At 44.3% G+C, this 19,277-nt stretch overlaps 1 protein-coding gene across 1 annotated transcript in view; it reads right to left on the bottom strand.

The window, feature by feature from the left end:
• Positions 1-19,277, bottom strand: part of prex2 (phosphatidylinositol-3,4,5-trisphosphate-dependent Rac exchange factor 2) — a 137,206-nt gene that overhangs the window by 28,219 nt on the left and 89,710 nt on the right. Inside the window, exons 28-36 of the mRNA XM_080794189.1 lie at positions 18,011-18,093; positions 15,220-15,310; positions 12,300-12,428; positions 10,918-10,959; positions 9,666-9,763; positions 9,264-9,410; positions 5,492-5,594; positions 5,205-5,348; positions 5,002-5,116 (exon numbers count right to left, since the gene is read on the bottom strand). Coding sequence (XP_080650315.1) covers positions 5,002-5,116; positions 5,205-5,348; positions 5,492-5,594; positions 9,264-9,410; positions 9,666-9,763; positions 10,918-10,959; positions 12,300-12,428; positions 15,220-15,310; positions 18,011-18,093 — 952 coding nt within the window. The remainder of the gene's footprint in view (positions 1-5,001; positions 5,117-5,204; positions 5,349-5,491; positions 5,595-9,263; positions 9,411-9,665; positions 9,764-10,917; positions 10,960-12,299; positions 12,429-15,219; positions 15,311-18,010; positions 18,094-19,277) is intronic.

The raw sequence follows: 19,277 nt of genomic DNA, 5'->3' as shown, positions 1-19,277 counted from the left end.
TTTGAATTAACTGCGAGACTACAGTTACAGACACATACACGCGCATGCATGCACGTGCATAATACACACAATTGCTGGCGTGAATGCACAAGCTGCACAGAAAACGACACCATCTCAGAAGATTGAGCTCCAGCTGTGCGGTTCATTCGGTTCAGCGTGGCATGCGCCGGGCTGGGCCCTCTCTGTCTGTCAGTCAGTACTGTGCATCTGGCTCCAGACCGTTGTCTGTCAGTCAGTACTGGGCATCTGGCTCCAGACCGGGGCCCTCTCTGTCTGTCAGTCAGTACTGTGCATCTGGCTCCAGACCGGGGCCCTCTCTGTCTGTCAGTCAGTACTGTGCATCTGGCTCCAGACCGTTGCTGCGGGTCTCTGTCTGTCAGTCAGTACTGTGCATCTGGCTCCAGACCGTTGCTGGGCCCTCTCTGTCTGTCAGTCAGTACTGTGCATCTGGCTCCAGACCGTTGCTGCGGGTTAGAAGCAAGCGGAGTCGTGGCGTGACTCCAAGGATAACGAGGTGCCTGAAGTCGGACAACCTGCCCTACTGCATCGAAGGAGTGACATCACAGCCCACTTCTGTGGTCAGCGCAAACTAAGACACATGGCGCACGGCTGGAGAAGGCGTCCTGTGACTTGGCACACAGAGGCACTTTGTATTCGCTGTCTATTGGGAAGCCAGGTGGGAGTGTTTACATTACCGCGAACCTAGACAATTTGATATTCTGGGTGGGAGCAATGAAATGCGTTCCTGGTGTGACGAGCATGCAGACATTTTGTTATCGTTCACTGTACAGAGTTCTATAACATGTACTGTATGTTACGGGTGTTTTTATGTGCAGTCTACATAGGACTGTAAATCTTGCCATATTACAGTACAGTATATTTGGCTATGATATACCTTTACACTATTGTATATATTAGGTCACGTTGTGATTGTGCTATCTGCCACTACCATAAAACTGTGCACTACACCACACTGTGCTGTGGATAGACATCATTGGCGAAGATTACTTGCTAATTGAAACTACAGCCATTCATTTTCCTGGAACAATAACGCGCTAAGAAAAGTAGGCATGGACGTTGCATCAATGAAAATAAAAACAAAGTTTGAGAACTAGATTTAAAATGTCTTTGGAACTTTCCACAGCACACCTCTCAGACACAGAGAGAGTAGAAATGGTACCATCCAGTGGTGAGCATTACAGAGGGCAGCTACAGTATACAACGTGTGGAGATAGCATTGGAAAAAGGTGTAGTATTCATTTAAACATTCTAAACCCATGGATTCAAACCACTGGACCGCAAGACAAGTGGAAGAACTTGTCGGGCCAGTGTCAGCTTGAGAACATTTGTACTAACTGTAGTGAGGAGAACTTGGCAAAAACATGCAGGCTGTGCTGCAACAAGACAGCCTTCTGTGTGACTATATCGTGTGTTTCACTGATTGAGGAGAAGCACGGAGCCTCGTTTCTCTGCAGCCTAGCCAGCCAGCCAGCCGTGGTCCTGAAGCAATCCACCTCTCCACACACACACCCCTGGCCAGGCCCCACTAATCTCCCCCCCATTCGCCTGGGCTGTCAGCGCACATCTGCTCCCTGTTACTGCTGGAGCCTCTGCTGTCAATTCAATTAGGCCTCTTCTGCTCAGGTCAAACTGTATGAAGGTGCACACGTGCACAGAACTGCACACCATGCACATAGTAGCTGCCTGCGTGCACACGTGTAGGTACACCGCAGAGTTGACATCGCCCGTATTGTTGCTGTCGGGGCAGAAACCGTGTATTTATTTATTTATTTGTTTACATATTCATTTGTTTTTGTTAATGTAAAACGTAGTTGGGTTTTGAAAACCCTCATAAATGAATGCTCTACTTAGCGAGTGTTGCGCAAAAGTAGCGAAAATAGCAAATCACACGTTGTGAGCTTATCTATAGTGCTATGACTCTATTTTGGAACTCGATAATTGTGTCTGTTGGTTTTATAAATAATTCAAGAGACAGCGACCATTTCACCAAGTGCTTAGTTATGACTGAATAATTACTAATAACTAAAACACTATCCTGGTGTTTTTAAAAACACCAGTACACTGTATCCATTGGAACACAGTTTCTTATAAAAGTTGTCTAAAAGTTTTAGACATACAAGCTTTCCACCTGACAGTGATGAATGATACCATAGTATGGTGACGTGCAAGCCAGGTGGGTCAGTAATATGCTAAATGTTCATTATCATGTACGTAGCAAATGGAAGTAGCACACAGGCATAATGCTGAGGTGGGCGCTATTTCACAATGGCATGGTGTAGGAAAGTCAATTATTCTCAAATGATTGCAGCAGAAACTGACATGAACTGAATGAATAACAGGTGCTTACGGGTTCACAAAACACAAACACTGTTACGTGCCTCCATGGACAGTCACACAAGCAGAGGGAAACACGCGCGCGCGCGCACACACACACACACACACACACACACACACACACACACACACACACACACACACACACACACACACACACACACACACACACACACACACACACACACACACACACACACACACACACACACACACACACACACACACACACACACACACACACACACACACACACACACACACACACACACCTCTCGTAGTATCTTAACAGTGGCGTGCACAGATGGACACTAGGTGGTGCTAGCACCTGCCCTTTTCCCTCTGGACAGCAATGTGCCCTTTTGATTATTATTGTTTTTGTACAGTATACACTGTATAGTATGTGGACCATGGTGACATTAATCAATTCTTGATAAAAAGCTTCTAATATATTATGTATGCCCCAAAATCTATAAATCTCACACTATTAAGGCAACCACGTTGCACGTGCTGCACAAGGTGCCCTTTTTTCCCACTTGAGCACCTGCCTCTCTAAATGTCTGTGCACGCCACTGTATCTTAATTAGAGGGTTGACATTTCAGAGGCTGTACATTCGACCCGCTGGTGTCTGCAAATAATTCATTAAATGACGATGACAAAACCAACACGCCAAACGGGTGCAGAACAAGGACTATCAATCCAACATGATCCATCTAAAAACCTTTCTTACATAAAGAGAGAGAGAGAGAGAGAGAGAGAGAGAGAGAGAGAGAGAGTGACATTTCAAAATGCTGGACATACAGAGATGACACTGGTATTATTCAATGTTCTGGGAGATAATCATGAGACAACATGACCTTCCTGGTGTTCAAATTAAAAACTCTAGGTCGGCATCTTTCCCAATACATCCTCCACAATAATATTGTGGAGGATATTGTGCAGCGATGTGGCAAACGCCTTCCTCCACTGTAAATCATAACCGCCTCTCCCCCCCCCCCCCCCCCCAAAAAAGGAGATTCTCTTGAAATAATGGCATCGACGTTTGGCTGTGGGCTCAGCTCTGTGTCAAATTATCCACACAATTAATAGCAGATGTTTAGCTAAAGCCTGACGTGTCGGCCACTCGCCCTCCCAGGTAGGCCCTATACTCAATAAGGGAACACATTGGCAGGGCTTCAAGAAACCTCATGCAAGACAGATTATTTTCATTCGTTCAGATGGTGCTATGCTATTTTTAGTAATATAGGATTTTGTGCACCCCAGGATATGAATAGTTAAGGGGTGAGGATCTTTTAAGGAGTTGCATTAAGTTTCATGGTCAACTTCTGCAAAAAAAAGAAAATTGGGGCAAAGCCTGATAGCCAAGTGGTTAGGGTGCTGCAGAGTGCAGACCACATGGGCGCAATGCTATAATCAGCCAGTGCCAAGTTTGATTCACAGCCGGACGGACCTTTTGCATCACCCAACTCGTGTGTGTGTGTGTGTGTGTGTGTGTGTGTGTGTGTGTGTGTGTGTGTGTGTGCGCGTGCGTGCGTGTGCGGGTCTACTCTCTGCTTTTGTGTAAAACCACAGAATATTCTTGCAATAATGTGCTTCGTGTTTAACAGCGAACGTTGATATTCAGGCGGCATATTGTCGGCGACGTATCTCCATCAAGATCTCATTGATTTTGCGAGGGCGACAGATGTGGGCATGAGGGAAAGCGCAGCCCTCCAATTTCTATTTCCACCTCATTAGGTCAGCCTCGCCTGAGTCGCCTGGCCAATCAGGGAGGCGTCCCAGGTGAGTGTCAAACCAATGGGGCGTGAGCTGACAGCTCCCGCTGAAACAAATCGTCAGCCCCCACCCCTCCCCCACGGCGTGCTGCGCCACTCTCACCCAATCAACCAGCATTGAAAAGTAACTAAGTATATGTACTGTACTGCAAGTATTTTTTTTACATTACTGGAGCATTGCCCATTTTTAATACTTTTCTACTTCAATACATCTCAGAGAGGGAAATATTGTTCTTTTACTCCAAAAACAATTATTCGAAAACTAGTCACTAGTTACTTTGTAGATTTAGATTATTATTCCAGAACTTACAGACAGTACATTAACCACTTAAGCTCAAATACATTGGCTACAAGCTCGCCATGCGTTGTGAGCTTGTATATGTAGATTTGCTATTTCTAAGATAAATATACATTTTGAAAACTTGTGAAATGGGACATTCTGCATACGAGTAATTTTACCTTTTGTACTTGAAGTATACATATCTATGCCAATGCTTTTGTGTACATTTTTGAATACCGGACTTTTACTAACAGAGTATCATGGTACTGATACTGGTATTGAAGTAAAAAAGAATGCGAGTACTTCTTCCATCACTGCCAATCACGCGCTCTCTCAATCATCAAACATTCCTGCTGGTGTCCCTTTTATCCAATCACTCTGTGGCCCTGCAAGAGAGTTCTAAAAGCAGGGCAGCAGGATGAGCATGTTCTCTTTACTATAAAATACATTGGATCACTGTCTGTTTCTCCTTCATCATAGCAAGTCTGCACGGGTCAATTCAGATGAGCAAGGAGCCTCAGCTTGTCTCCCTGAAACCACACCAAAGAGAATGTATAGCGTGTGGCTGTTTGCGGTACCGTATGACATACCTCAGTCTCTTGTAGTACTGTTTGACCTTTTCGAGCGAGGCGGCATTGATCTGAGCCTGATACTCCTCCACCGACACATTGTCCCGATAATAGTACCCCTCCATACTCTCCAGGGCTGAGAGAGAGAGAGAGAGAAAGAGGGTCAGTCTGAGTTTAAGCTTTCATTTCCGCAGCGTTTATAAAGTCAATCCCCTTCACTGTACCTTGGGTGAAGAGCACGGGGTATATTTTAAAGCCACCTCCATTCTTCAGCCGCTGAGGCAGCTGGGAGAAGTAGAAGCTCTCCAGGTAGAAGCAGACCTTCAGGGCCTGCCGAGTGCCCTCCACCTGGTATGAGATGGGCATGTCTGGGTGCAGACAATGGGAGGGAGGCGGGGAAGGGAGGGGAGCGGAGAAGAGGAGAGGAGAAAATGTAAGAGCTCGAGTGAACAAGAAACCGTTGGTTAGCAGACAGACGAGTTCGCTTGTTGTGTTGTAGTGTAGTACATACTTGCCACCAGAGGCTCCCCTTCAAACTGCCGGAAGTAGAAAGTGACCTTCTCCAAGTCAATCAAGGCCACCTCAGTGTCCTCCAACATAGCTTGCTCGTCAGTCTGTAAAGAGACAACATAGTAAGGGTGTCATCATCATGCCCATCTAAAACTCCCCCATTTAGCAACATGCACGCAGCATGCATGACCTATCGGAGGGCCCTTTGCTTATGTTTACACACGTGACAACAACATGTGCATGCTCATTGCTCACATCTGTGTACAGTGGTTCCCTGTGAAGGTCTGTCAGCAAGTCCAGAGAATGTTTGTGCCGGTTTTGGGCATGTTTTTCCTTGCCTGCATGCGTCTGTTTACGGGTGTGCGTGTACTGTAGTGTACACTAGTACTGTACATGCGCGTGGCTGGTGAACGCATGCATGTGTGTGTGTGTGTGTGTGTGTGTGTGTGTGCTTCCTATTCAAACATCCGCCCCTACATCCTCAGACACAAACAACCACATCTGCGGCTGGACAGTGTGTGCGTGCGTGCGTGCGTGCGTGTGTGTGCATTGGTGACCTGACGAAATACATATGACAACTAAATGTTGTATGTAGAGTTTGTAGGCTGCACATAACACACAATAGTCACCTATATACCACTAGGCAGTTGTAAATGATTAGGTGCTGGAACCCATGAGCGTGATTTTATCTTTACGTTTTTCTTACGTTTTATTTATCCATATAAAATCCAGGCCAAATAATGTTTCCCAATCAAAGAATGCATTTATTAAATCAGACCACTCGCATCAGAGTACACTAGCAATAGCAGAAATGCTAAATATTCTTTATTTATTTATTATTCTTTTTGAGTGGTGCAACCACACCAACAACCAGCAATGTCTGTGTACACCTACCTATGTGGCCACCTACCTATGTGGCCACCTATGTGGCTATGAGCACGAGTATATGACTATAGGGTACCAGTAGGGGGCGCCAGAAACAGAGAGAGCGATAGTGTTACAATGTTGCCTGCTAATGAGAGAGAGAGAGAGAGAGAGAGAGAGAGAGGTGGGGGGGGGGGGGCTGCACCACTCAATTCACACGGGTGTGATTTTTATTATTATTTATTATTCTGTCAAAACATATACAGTAGGAGGGGGAGGCATGTATAGAAACAGCTCTCTCCCCCTCTCTCTCTTTCATCAACTGTGCCTTCACTTCCTTCATTTATCTTCTGTCTGTTTAAGGGGGGAATTGAATTAGGTTTCCTTCTGAAATTCTGAGCCGTAGCTGCATTGCCGTTTTTATTTTTCGTTTTTCTTTTAGGTTGGCTGGCTCAATTACACCCACACAACCTGAATTTTGAACATTCAGTTGATTTTCTGTGGTCTGGGGTTTTCTCTGTGTGTTCTGAAGCCTTCAGACATCTGCTGAGAAATTGTTATGTCGTATACTGTGGGATTTGTGGACTGTTCACAGGCAAATCAGTCAAATCAATCACTTGTTTGAGCCAGAAAACCCCAGACCACAGAAAATCCACTGAATGTTAAAAACTGTACAAGCTCTCCTCCCTGGCCTCTGTGTGTTAGGCTGCACAACAGTGACACTTGGTGGTGACAATATGCTACTTCCGTGCTCGGACACACACACACACACACACACACACACACACACACACACACACACACACACACACACACACACACACACACACACACACACACACACACACACACACACACGGCTGTCTATAGGAGTGGTACGTTGCACCACTTTATGACACCAGACCTTTAACAGTAACTTATTACAGTAAACCACCGGTTTTCAACATTGGACTCATAAGGGTACATTTGGTGCCATCTACACACTCTCAGAGTTTAGTATGAACAACACCACCATAGTGCTGCCATGCTGGAGGACAGGAGGTGAAGATTGGGATCTGACTACCGGAGACACACAGTGTTGATCATGGCTCATTTAATGCTACCTAGGATGGCAGCATGAAAACGCTGAGCTTCCAGTGGAATAACACACAACTCTGTTTTGCTCTGCACAAGGAGTTAGAAGAAGAAGAGGAAGAATAAGACAAAGAATAAGATGACGAAGAGGAAGAAGATAATGAGTGAGTGTGAGAGAGAGAGTAGGATGAAGACAGTAGCAGAGAATAGCAATAATTACTAGTGAGGCCCTGTGAGTGTGTGTGTGTGTGTGTGTGTGTGTGTGTGTGTGTGTGTGTGTGTGTGTGATGTGTGTGTGTGTGTGTGTGTGTGTGTGTGTGTGTGTGTGTGTGCTGTGTGTGTATGTGTGATGTGTGCGTGTGCGTGCGTGCGTGCGCTGTGTTGATGTAAGCCTATACGACACAGTTCTCTATCCTACATAATACAATGTATCCACTAATAATCACTTCCTGCATGTAACCATTTCCCAGTGGAAGGGAAGACATTATAATTATCTCCTCACTAGCAACTGTATATCCAAATGCCTCATCTGTCCTCACACTGAAAACTGACTTCTCAGACTGAATTCACAAACCCAAGAGTGATAGAAAAACATAGCAGTGAAAATAACCATGTTATAATAGATACATAGGCTACATAAGACCATCAGCCTGTCAAACTTTTTGTTTGGGCTTCTTCTCCCTGAAAGTAATTATCTCTCAACAGACATGCTCTTCCGAGACGAGTGAACGAGTATGATTCATCCAAGTCACGCGCTGAAAATGAATCTGTCAGTCAGACTGTAATGGCCACATTTGCAGTCGGCTTTAATTTAATCCCATTAAACGTCTCTCAGACAAAGTATTAGACGTCAAAACCTTCACTGTGACAAAGAACAGTAATGACTAGCGCCTCGATGGTGAAAGTGAAAAACGTGTGACTGGTGCGTGATCTCATAAAGCTCAATAACTCCTTTATAGTTACTGTAACTCTGTTGAGAGCTTGCAGAGCTATTTCCTCTACTTTTGTGCAACACTGTCAAACAACAAAGTATGAAATAGGGCATTCATTCATGGAAATGAATAAAATAAATGTAAAAAATCACACCTGTGTAAAGTGAGTGGTGCAACTCTGTGTGGGGGTCCCCGGGGGGTCCCTGGAAGTTCCCAAAATCATCATATATACAGTTAATATGTGCGTGTGTGTTTGTGTGTGTGTTAGGTTGCACACAGGTGGTGAAAAACAACCATGCGATTTTCGTGCTCATACCCACCCAAGCACCCAGCCAGCCACCCACCCAGCCAGGCTGGGTGGGTGGCCACACACATATGGAGTGGTTGCACCACTCAAAAAATGAAATATGGAGGTACAAGGTTTCTCCCTGACAGTGACTGTGTTGAGACCCATAGTGGAGACAGCCACTGCAGGCTTTTGCATTGTGTTTACTGCGATGCTGGTCCTTTGTTGACGTTATACTGTCAGACTCATAACTGTAGCAGTCTAGTAATTAAAGGCTTTGTAATCGGCTCACAGAGCTTGCCTATGGGGTATTATACTGACTGACGAACAGAACATGCAGATCTACAGCACAATGTGAAACAATTACAGTATTTTCAAGACTGCCATCCCATTTGAATTTGCATTGTGTTCATCTGCGCGTGTGTGTGTGTGTGTGCGTGCGTGCGTGCGTGCGTGCGTGCGTGCGTGCGTGCGTGCGTGCGTGCGTGCGTGCGTGCGTGCGTGCTCGCGCATGCGTACTTGTGATTTGAATGTTTGGACTACAAAACCAGTTGTCTGAGAGTGTAAACTCTCAACATTACATGAATTGAACACAGAAGATTTGACTATGTACTTACCAGGTTTGGGGAGAGGAGTGACTGGAAGTGGAGGAGTAGCCCAGCTCTGGCAATCTGCTCCAACCAGCGATGGCTGGCCTCCATGGACTCAGGAGGGTCTTGGGGATCTGGGCTATCCTGGTCAGGACCCCTGCCTACATCGTGGAACTGTAAGGGAATACAGGTGAGAATTTAAACTAGATCTAAGGGTGGTAGCGGGGGCAGTGTCTTGAGTGTACAGGGTTTGATGAGGGCAGAGGTAGGTCATATGCCTATGCAATAAGCATTATATTGAATAATTAACTGTATTGACAGTAACCGACTGCATATAAGAGTGTGAAAATGGACTGAAATGAGCCTGTATTTTTACCATATGAGAGTTACATGAACCCTGAGGATTGCACTGTGATAGCAGTGTTTTACCTGGTTGAGCACAGCCAGGAGGTGCTGTGAGAAGGCACACACTGCCGCCACCAATGACTGACAGAACACCATGTCGCGCCGTAACTGGATCTCTGAGTCTGGGGCAGAATATAGAATGTGAGAATGTTTGAGAGTTGAAAAAAAGCAGGGATGAGAGAGAAAAGGACAAAACAGGACGAGAGAGATAGCATTGAAGGTTAATATAAAAAGATAAATGGTTGTACGATAATGTAATGGCAGTGGTAATATACTGTGTAATTTAAAGCTTAGTTAGTGAATAGAATAAAATGACGGGGAAAAACAGTTGGGAGGTAGAGGAATGAAAGACATTAGGTGGCATTAGTTGGTGGTATGATAACTAAGCTGACTTATTTGGGTCAGTTTATTCAAGAGGGCAATTTCTGGTGCTATAAAGATAGTAATTAAAAGCCTCAGTCAATTTTATCATCCTACCCAGGATATTAAATATTCTATCAGAAAGTACATGAGAGCACATGACAGGTGTGCCTGAGCGAAAAATAATTGGCTGCCATAATAAATATGGTGAAAAACACCCCTCCCGTCCCCACACGGGCAATGGCAGTCATGGCACCAAAGAAGTTTGAATGAATGAATTGAATCACAAACCTCTCAGGAATTCGTAATGTGCTGCATTTACAGTAGGTGCAGATTCTTATGACAGTATTCGCTATTGCATCTGTTGAGTATTGAGTTTTTCTGTGGGGTTATTAATACAATGTTTTTCTTAAGCGGTTCAAAAACGGCGCCTGAGGCCTGTTCTCATCAGCATAATTCTAAGATGAGTTTGTGTCTGACTGTGGTGGCGGTATTATTGCCAAGAGCAAGAGCTAAATATAATATGGATCAGACACTGTGTTAGTTTATGATTTAGAGGAGCTGTTGACCTCATAACAGTTGGCATGTCTGCTTTGAAGTTGATATTTCTGTGTCTCTGTTACTACTACATTATACCTGAGTGTTGGAAAAAGTCGATTTTATTTCATTATACCCGAGTGTATACTATAATTACTAAATAATATAATGAAACACTTAAAACCTATATACTTCGATGACTGAAGTCCCCCAGGGCTGAATGTTTTGCCAAATCTTCACCTACTGTATTATGACATTTGGCTTATTCTTTGCATTTTTCCTCATAGTTGTGTTGCTTTATTTGTTCATGTTATCTTTATTAGTGTGTAATATATATATAATAGCATAGTCACATGAGATCAGGAGCAATAGGACCAACCTGTATACTGAAGTAAGACCAAGAGCACTCGCGTCTTCACCTCTAGAAAAGGAAACAAACAAGACCATCAATCAAACACTAATGATAAAATAATACCCTAAACGTCCACATTGAAACCTTTCCTCCACTGCTGTGTTTGCACTTCACTGCTGTGACCCATAAGGCCAGCCAAGCCTGCAGAAGCCATAAGCAGTGTGGGAGACATGACCAGCCAAGGCAGGGCCGTCCCGACCCCCCCGGCTCGTTTATCTTCACATCCAAACATCGTAAGGCCAGGCACAGAGGAAGATAATAACATAAATCTATGTATTGTTTATATTCATATAAAAACCACTGGTATTTAATGTACAGAACACTAAAGACCTTGGCAGGCCGTTGCTTGAAGGACTAAAAAGCCATTATGACGAGAAGGTACAATAGAGCGAGCCGTGCACACAAGCGAGGCAGCATGGTAATATTAGTTCTGCTCACAACGGCCAGCTACTCATCTTTCCCAGGAGTATAATGTGACTAGCCAAGGATTTAGGTTATTTGTATGTGTGCCTCTGTGTGTGTGTGCCTCTGTGTGTGTGTGTGTGTGTGTGTGTGTGTGTGTGCGTGTGTGCGTGCGTGCGACGTGCGTGCATGCGTGCGTGCGCTTAATCTGTGCGCCAACAAACACAAAAACCATGCTACTCCCATTGGGGACAGGGGAAGGCTAAGGTCCTTGCATAGATAAATAGTGGTGAATCAAGGAATGCTCAGAGTGCACAGGTCTCAGCTCCATAAGTCACTGGGCTGCAGGCCCAACTGTTATGACTTTCCAGTTTATGTATAGGCATTTTGATGTTAAGAGTTCGGGGAGATCAGTGTATTTAGAAGTCTGGGAGAGGAACAGTTATGTTTGCAGTACATGAGATGCAGGACATTGGGGGATTTGTCAATGTAATAAATATGACCTATGTACTGTCTAGAACAGTTTTCCATGTACAGTATTGCAAGTAGTGCATCTACTGTAACTATATCTGAGCATGTGGCTGTAGACCTATGTGCGCTTGTTAGTGCGTATCACATGGATGGCAACACAAATAGCAGATCTGCAAGCTCACAACGCATTGCAATGCGACACGCTGTGAGCTTGTAGATCTACTATCTTTGAATAGTAGAAGTATAAAAAGGGGTTCAAGTGGTTATTCATGATGAATAATTACACTCCAATATCTGTATGCATAACGAGTACTTTTGCTACTCTAAATATATTTTGATGCTAATACTTTTATACTTTGACTGAAGTAAGTCATTTTGAAAGCAGGACTTTTATTTGTACCTCTTTACACTGTGGTATTGCTACTACTTTGACCAAAATCGGAGTACTTCTTCCCTTCCACTATACGCATGCTAACCTTCAACAAACTTGGCGATGGTTTGTGTGAGGCCTTGAACGCTGCCAGGCAGATTCCAGGGATCCTGTTTGACGTGAAGACGGAGCTTCTTAGTGCAGTTCACCCTGGGCTCCATCTCTTGCTGAAACTCTGAACACACACACACACACACACACACACACACACACACACACACACACACACACACACACACACACACACACACACACACACACACACACACACACACACACACACACACACACACACACACACACACACACACACACACACACACACACGAACACAAACAAGAGTTATGACTGAAGCAGAGTTTTTGCATAAAGTGAAAGCAGATTATGTGACAAACTGCCCTCATCCACCTCTTGCATTATTCATGAGTCCTAAAAGATGGAGAGAGAGACACACACCACAGGGACAGCGGGAAGAGGAGAGATGTTCTTTTGGCGGGACACAACTCATTATTTTTCCTCTTTTCCTCCAATGTACTTCTGCTCCTCTCACAATTTCATCTTTTTCCATTATGTTCATCTGAGAGAGCTTCCGTCTGTCGACCTCTCTCTCTCACTCTCTTTTCTCCATCCGGACCTGTATCTTTCTCTTTTTCCGACTCTCTCTCTCTCTCTCTCTCTCTGTAGTACCTCCCTTCCATCTGTCCTGTCCCTCTCTCTGCCTTCCTCTCCTTAATGAATGTAGTCACCAAACGAGACTGTGGTGTTAATGAGTGCTTCATTGTTCAGGCTGTTTCATTAGTGTGACGTCACGAGACCGTTGCAGAGATTCCGTTTTCAGACTGTGTCTGCTATCTCACCTCATCTTGGCAGTGGCAGCAGAACGCCAGCACACAGGAGCACGTCAGTCTGATACGGTCGGATATAGGAACGAGACAGACGGGCGTGTAATGGTTTACTTTGTTTGAGTTGACTTTGGAAACGTACATGGAGCCCAGATCTGTGATAACAGGGTGGCCATTACACAGAGGCTTCAAGGGGATTGGACGTGTGTGTGTGCACGTGTGTGTGCGTGTGTGTGTGTGTGTGTGTGGGTTTATATAATATTTACATCCGTCTGTACTGTACGTACACAAACACACATGATCAGATACAGGAATGCTCCACTTAGTTAGATAATACTATTTCAGCCACACACAAATAACTGGCACAGAAATGAGGGCATTTGGTTACACACACAAACACCCTCATTCAACGAGATATCCGAAGAGGCGAAGACCCATATAAATAAAAACCCACTTTCAGATCAAATGTATATTCACACTCACAAGAGACCGATGTGAGTGTCCAACTGGGTGTTTGGACTATCCACTTTTATTAATCTGCTCTCGTGCTCAGACTTACAGTCAGAGAACCTCATTTGCCTTTTCCAGAAATTCACATTCAAGGACACTAAAGCTATTTTCTTTTGGTTCTATTAGACCTGAACGAATGCCTTATATGCTGCTCTTTGCCAAGTCTGGTGTCCTTGTGCTTATAACTCAGAGACAAAAACAACCAATGCCTTTGAGCACTGCATTTGGCTATCTAATCTCCATAATGTGTCAACTCATCGAAACAGAATTCTAAAGACACAGCTATTCTATTTTTATGCCAGGAACCATTTAGCATTTCCAGTTCCTGCTACAGTTTCCAGTCCAGTCCAGAGATAAAGCAAAGCAAAATAAAACAAGCAATGTTGATGTTTTCCATCAGCAGGTGGCATTGAGACGGTACAGTAAGAAACTCATCGTGCGGGCAGCCGGGCACACGCATTAGCATTCCTGCAGTGTCACCTTTCCTGCTGGCCGATAAGCAACGCTACAATAAACCACAGAGCGGAGGTGAGTACAGGACACTAATGTGGGCACCGTTCCCATTCCGTGCGTTCCCTGTAGAGAACAAGGGCAAGTTTGATAGCTTTGGGGTAACATGGGGATGATGGAAAGAAAAGAAAAGGGGAGATGAAGGACGGAGGAGGATGGGAGGAATGGGACTTTGAAAGGAGAGAGGAGACACCGTACACCGTTTGAACAGAGCGGGGGCCCAAACGTTGCATTACCCCCCCCCTCCCATGTTGTCAATGAATTATTGTGGGTGCTTTTAAAACGGTGTGCGGATCTCCTCTCTCCTTTCTTAGTTATTTTTTTGGATCCTGCACCCTGCAATTTGTGGATGTGCGTGCACCTCTTGACCACTGCAGGAACGGGACTACCCTTTTCAGCAGCTGGTATCTACCTACGTACCAACGCCCCCGTATGTCTCTCACACACACACACACACACACACCATGACAGGAAGTTGCAGCCCTATTGCGCGGGAGGCTGCAGTGTTTTCAGTGTGAGCTATGTTTTCTCTACAGAGTTGTGTATCTTTGCTGGCTGGATTCTTGGAGTCTTTCCAATATTATCTTACTTCTCCCAGTCTCCACTGTGCAGCCCAGCAAGGCCTCTGAAGGCACAGATACAACTATACAGTCCGCCCACACACACACACACACACACACACACACACACACACACACACACACACACAGGAAACCCATACTGTAGGCAGAAACAAAACACACAGTTTGACGGGAAAATTGTAGGATGGCAGTAAAGAAAGAAAGAAAGCGCATCAGCCTTTTTTTCCACACTGAAAGATTAACTTTCATGTTTGTAATGTTTTTTTTTCCCTTTTCATATAACGGGCTTACAATTTGGGTTCATAAGAGGAACACCTGTTATTGCTCAAGCGGTGATGCACTGTGAAATGATATGGTGTCATGGAAGAAAAAGCTCAAAGTGGACAGATGCCGGGTTGGGAGCAGAGCAGGAAGTGGAGAGGAATGGGCCTGACAGGGCCGTGCATATGTGAGAGAGAGAGAGAGAGAGAGAGAGAGAGAGAGAGAGAGAGAGAGAGATGCGGCCCTGCTCTTTTTAGAGTACCTTGTAATCCTCGGCCAGGCGTGAAACACTTGGTCTGTTCAAAGGCTCGAGCGACCACGGTGCCTCTCAGCATGCTTATGATGGAGTCCACCTTGAAGGGAGGGGAGAGGATGTGTGAATATTGTGGACAATAGTACTGTGCATGAGTCAGATTCACAGGATGCAAATGCTCAACGCAATGTGTCCACACATGCGTGGCAAAGCTGGCAGTTAATTGGAAGGGAAAGCAAAATGTGCTGTCTAGTGTCTACACACATACAGTATAACACCTGGTCTGGTCTCTCTCTCCCCTCTCTCTCACGCACGCACATGCGCACGCACACACACACACACGCACACGCACACGCACACACACACACACACACACACACACACACACACACACACACACACACACACACACACACACACACACACACACACACACACACACACACACACACACACACACACACACACACACACACCCTGTGAATACAATTGCTATGCAGTGTATAAACAAAGCGTGGGGGGAAGCTGCTCCACAATAAGACAAATGGCCGGAAGCAGCTCAGAACTGCAGAGGCAGCACAGCGTGATTTCTGCTCTTTCACTGCCGATGGAGACGTCCTCATTCAAAAACGTAATTAAAACTATTCCTTGTGGGTATCGAGTCAGAGGAAAAAGTTCACGTCCTCAATGTCAACCTTTGCCCGAGAGGTCAGAGGCAAGGTCAAGGGTCACGGCTTAGGGCATATGCCAATTTCCCTTTCCTACGCCATGAGCCACGACACGAGCAGGGTCCAAGGTGAAGAGACGAGAAACATACATTTGCTCATGTGTTTCCACTTTCCATGCAGAAGACGTAAGCAGTACTTGAATCAAAAACAAATACAGGGTCAAAGTTACTGTAGTAATTATCTAAGAATTATGTCCAGCACACACATGTATGTGAGGAGGAATTAATTGGCATAACCACTATTATTGGGGAGAAAACGGGACAAAAAATAGGATAAAACAAGAATTGATGAACATCAATTAATTACCAGCTGCCTTACTATATCTGCAGAATTGTGCTATGAAATTACTTGAAAGTTGACATAAGAATCCCTTGTTGAAAGAACTAGTGGGTTGTTATGCAACTTGCTGGCTGCAATGCAATACTATTCCATTGGCTGAGAGGTCGGCTAGAGCAGAGCCATAGAGAGACAGAGTTACGACAACTCCGTTCACTTCATGGGGCCAGGCTCTTCTACATAAGACTTCTATTGAAAAGGGACAGCCGGACTTTTACGGAATGCATTGGAGTCTATGGGCTCGTGTGAGTACATGAACCACGTGACCAGGCTGTTTAATGCCCCCTCAATGTCGTAACTCTGTCTTATTCTATGGCTCTGGGCTAGAGGCAAAAAGTGTCTGGTTGCCTAGAGACGAGGCAGCCAATCAGAAAGATAGGTGACTACGGCAACCAATGAATGAAGTTGCCACTAACAAGTTGATAGAAAGTAGACCAGCCTGGCAGCTGGTAAAAAGCAAGCGTTTCAATCAGACTGCCTTGAGTTGTTCAAACAAAAATGTTCAAACATTTGTTTGCTCTGTTCTATCTCTATTTGAAGGAGATTTTGCGTCTGTGTCCCCACCCTAAAAAAAATGTATTGGTCAACATCATGTGTGCGTGCGCACGTACCGTAGGTACGTGCGTGTGTATGAGTGAGAGAGATAGAGAGATTGTGTGTACTGTGCACTGTACACTGTAGCTACTGTAGCGAGACATTCCTCGATCCTCTCATTCGTTGTTAATTTTTATAGTCATAATAATCATTGGTTATTTACACTCCTATTTAATTCGGACGATGGTCTTGTTATGACAGGCAATGCTTCATACTGTATAAGAACAATGCTACATACTGTATAAGAACAGTTTGGCGGACAATTCTGTCACCAGTTGGCCTGCTCGCTGGCTGTCTATCGAGTTCACTTTGCAAAAGTGGAAAAGTGAACTCAATAGTCAATAGACATCATGTGACATCTATGTTGACTACAAACAAGAGTTCAAATTAGAAAAATACCTTCTATGTGAAAGGTATAGAGTAGACAGGCTATTTGCAACTTTAGTCTAAACAACACAAGAATTCCAAAGGTCATTGGTAGATATAAAGGACTGGAAAAAAGTCAGAGGATTTGTAACTTGAGTATCATGTTTTGTTGGAATGTAAGAATACTAGCATTATGAATTTCAGGCAAAAATACCTGGCAATTTATTTTATTAACCAATAACCACCCATCTATGTTCAAATTACTAAAATCTGAAAAACAAAAAGTAATCTACAAATTGGGTGCTTTTCTGAAAAAATGATCTTCCACTGTTCAAATAGTGAAAGCCTTTCGATATCGTCTGTATGTATATTGTATACTTTTTTATTGTATACTATTTATGAATCTGTGCTCCATACCATGTGACCATGGTCGTGAGTTAAATATGAATGAATGAGGAACCAGTGTAAGCAGCTCATCCCTAAGGGACTACAGGGGGGCCATCGTTAGTCACACACAGGACACGCACACCAGTCTCATGATTTAAATGCGTCACATGTCATGTCATTTGATGTAATGCATTAGTCATGCCAACCAAAGAGTTATGCTTCACACGTCACCATGGGTCACATCATGTAAGTCACAAGTCATTCATCTTCTGTCTATAACATCATCTATTTATACATTATTAGTCATAATCCCCAAGTCATAACTCATTTACTTCATTCATTCATTCATTATGGTTGGTCGTTAGTGAGAACATATATGACTCACTCACCTGGCTGAAAAGATGTTCCAGGAAGCTGTGGAGTTTCTTCTGCTTGTCATGGGACAGCCATACACTGGTGGGCATCTCGTCTCCTACATAGGGGAGCATTTCAGTACTTTAGTCAGTACTTTATCGTATCATTGCTGTCGGCCAGGAAGCTCGTAACTCCATATTTCATCTTTTTATGAATTTATTTTTCTTTTCCATTTGTAACTCTAGTTACATTTCAATGATATGCTCAAAATAAGAATGCCAGGTTGAAAACAATTAATTCTGTATGTGGGTTTTTATAAAGTAATAAATAAATAATGAAAAGTTTAGAGCTGTGCCTGCAAAATAACTACATTCAATCAATTGGAAGACTGTTTTTTTTTCCATTTCCAAAAATGTAATGGTATTTGACACACGATATAAACATGCATTACATGCACAAAACATAAACATGAAACACATGCGAACACACACAAACGCGCGTGTATGCTTGTAAACACAAACCTCTCCCACGTGTACTGCTGCTCAATTAGCATGTGTTATCAATTTAGAATCAACAGAGGCATGTTTTGGCAGGTCTTAAAGTGAGTGTCGTGTGTTTTAAGAGTGTGTTTGTGCGTGTATGTGCGTGCGTGCGTGAGTGTGTGTGTCTGTCTGATTCGCGTGTGATTAGCTTCTGATGAGGGCATATCTGACATCACACAGATGTGAAGTGTGTGTGTGTGTGTGTGTGTGTGTGTGTGTGTGTGTGTGTGTGTGTGTGTGTGTGTGTGAGTGCGTGTGAGACAGCTACAGTACAGAGGGAGAGACGAGGGGGGTGATATTTGACTGGACGCACAGCTGTGGAAAATGTTAACCGAAACCCCTGTGAGTACTGTGGCCGAATGCCTGCCATAATCAATTAGTTTCATCTTCAGGCTCTTGTTTTTGTTCTTGGGCCCTAAAAGGTATAATCATGCAGTTAGATTGTAATCATGACCTGTCAGTTATGGGACCATCATTCTATGTTGTGGTCGTCCGGGGCCGGGGATTACAGCGTTCCGCTGGAGCCATGACTTGTGTTTTATCACAGCGTGGTCTCGTTGTAAACAGAACAGTCTATTCGAACAACCGCAGGCCTTTAAGACGATACACTGTACCGCACGCTTGTACTGTAAAGTCCACGTCATGGAGGCTTTTCATTGGATGTGTGTGTGCCAATGTTCCTTCTAAACCCATTGGGCTGTCATTTGTAAGTGGTTTTGAGCCATTTACAGTAGTGAGTTTGCAAAATATCGTGATTTTT

Source organism: Protomyctophum bolini (assembly GCF_963924005.1).
Source record: "Protomyctophum bolini genome assembly, chromosome: 21".
Classification (NCBI taxonomy): Eukaryota; Metazoa; Chordata; class Actinopteri; order Myctophiformes; family Myctophidae; genus Protomyctophum; species Protomyctophum bolini.
This window is presented reverse-complemented; position numbering and strand designations above follow the sequence as displayed.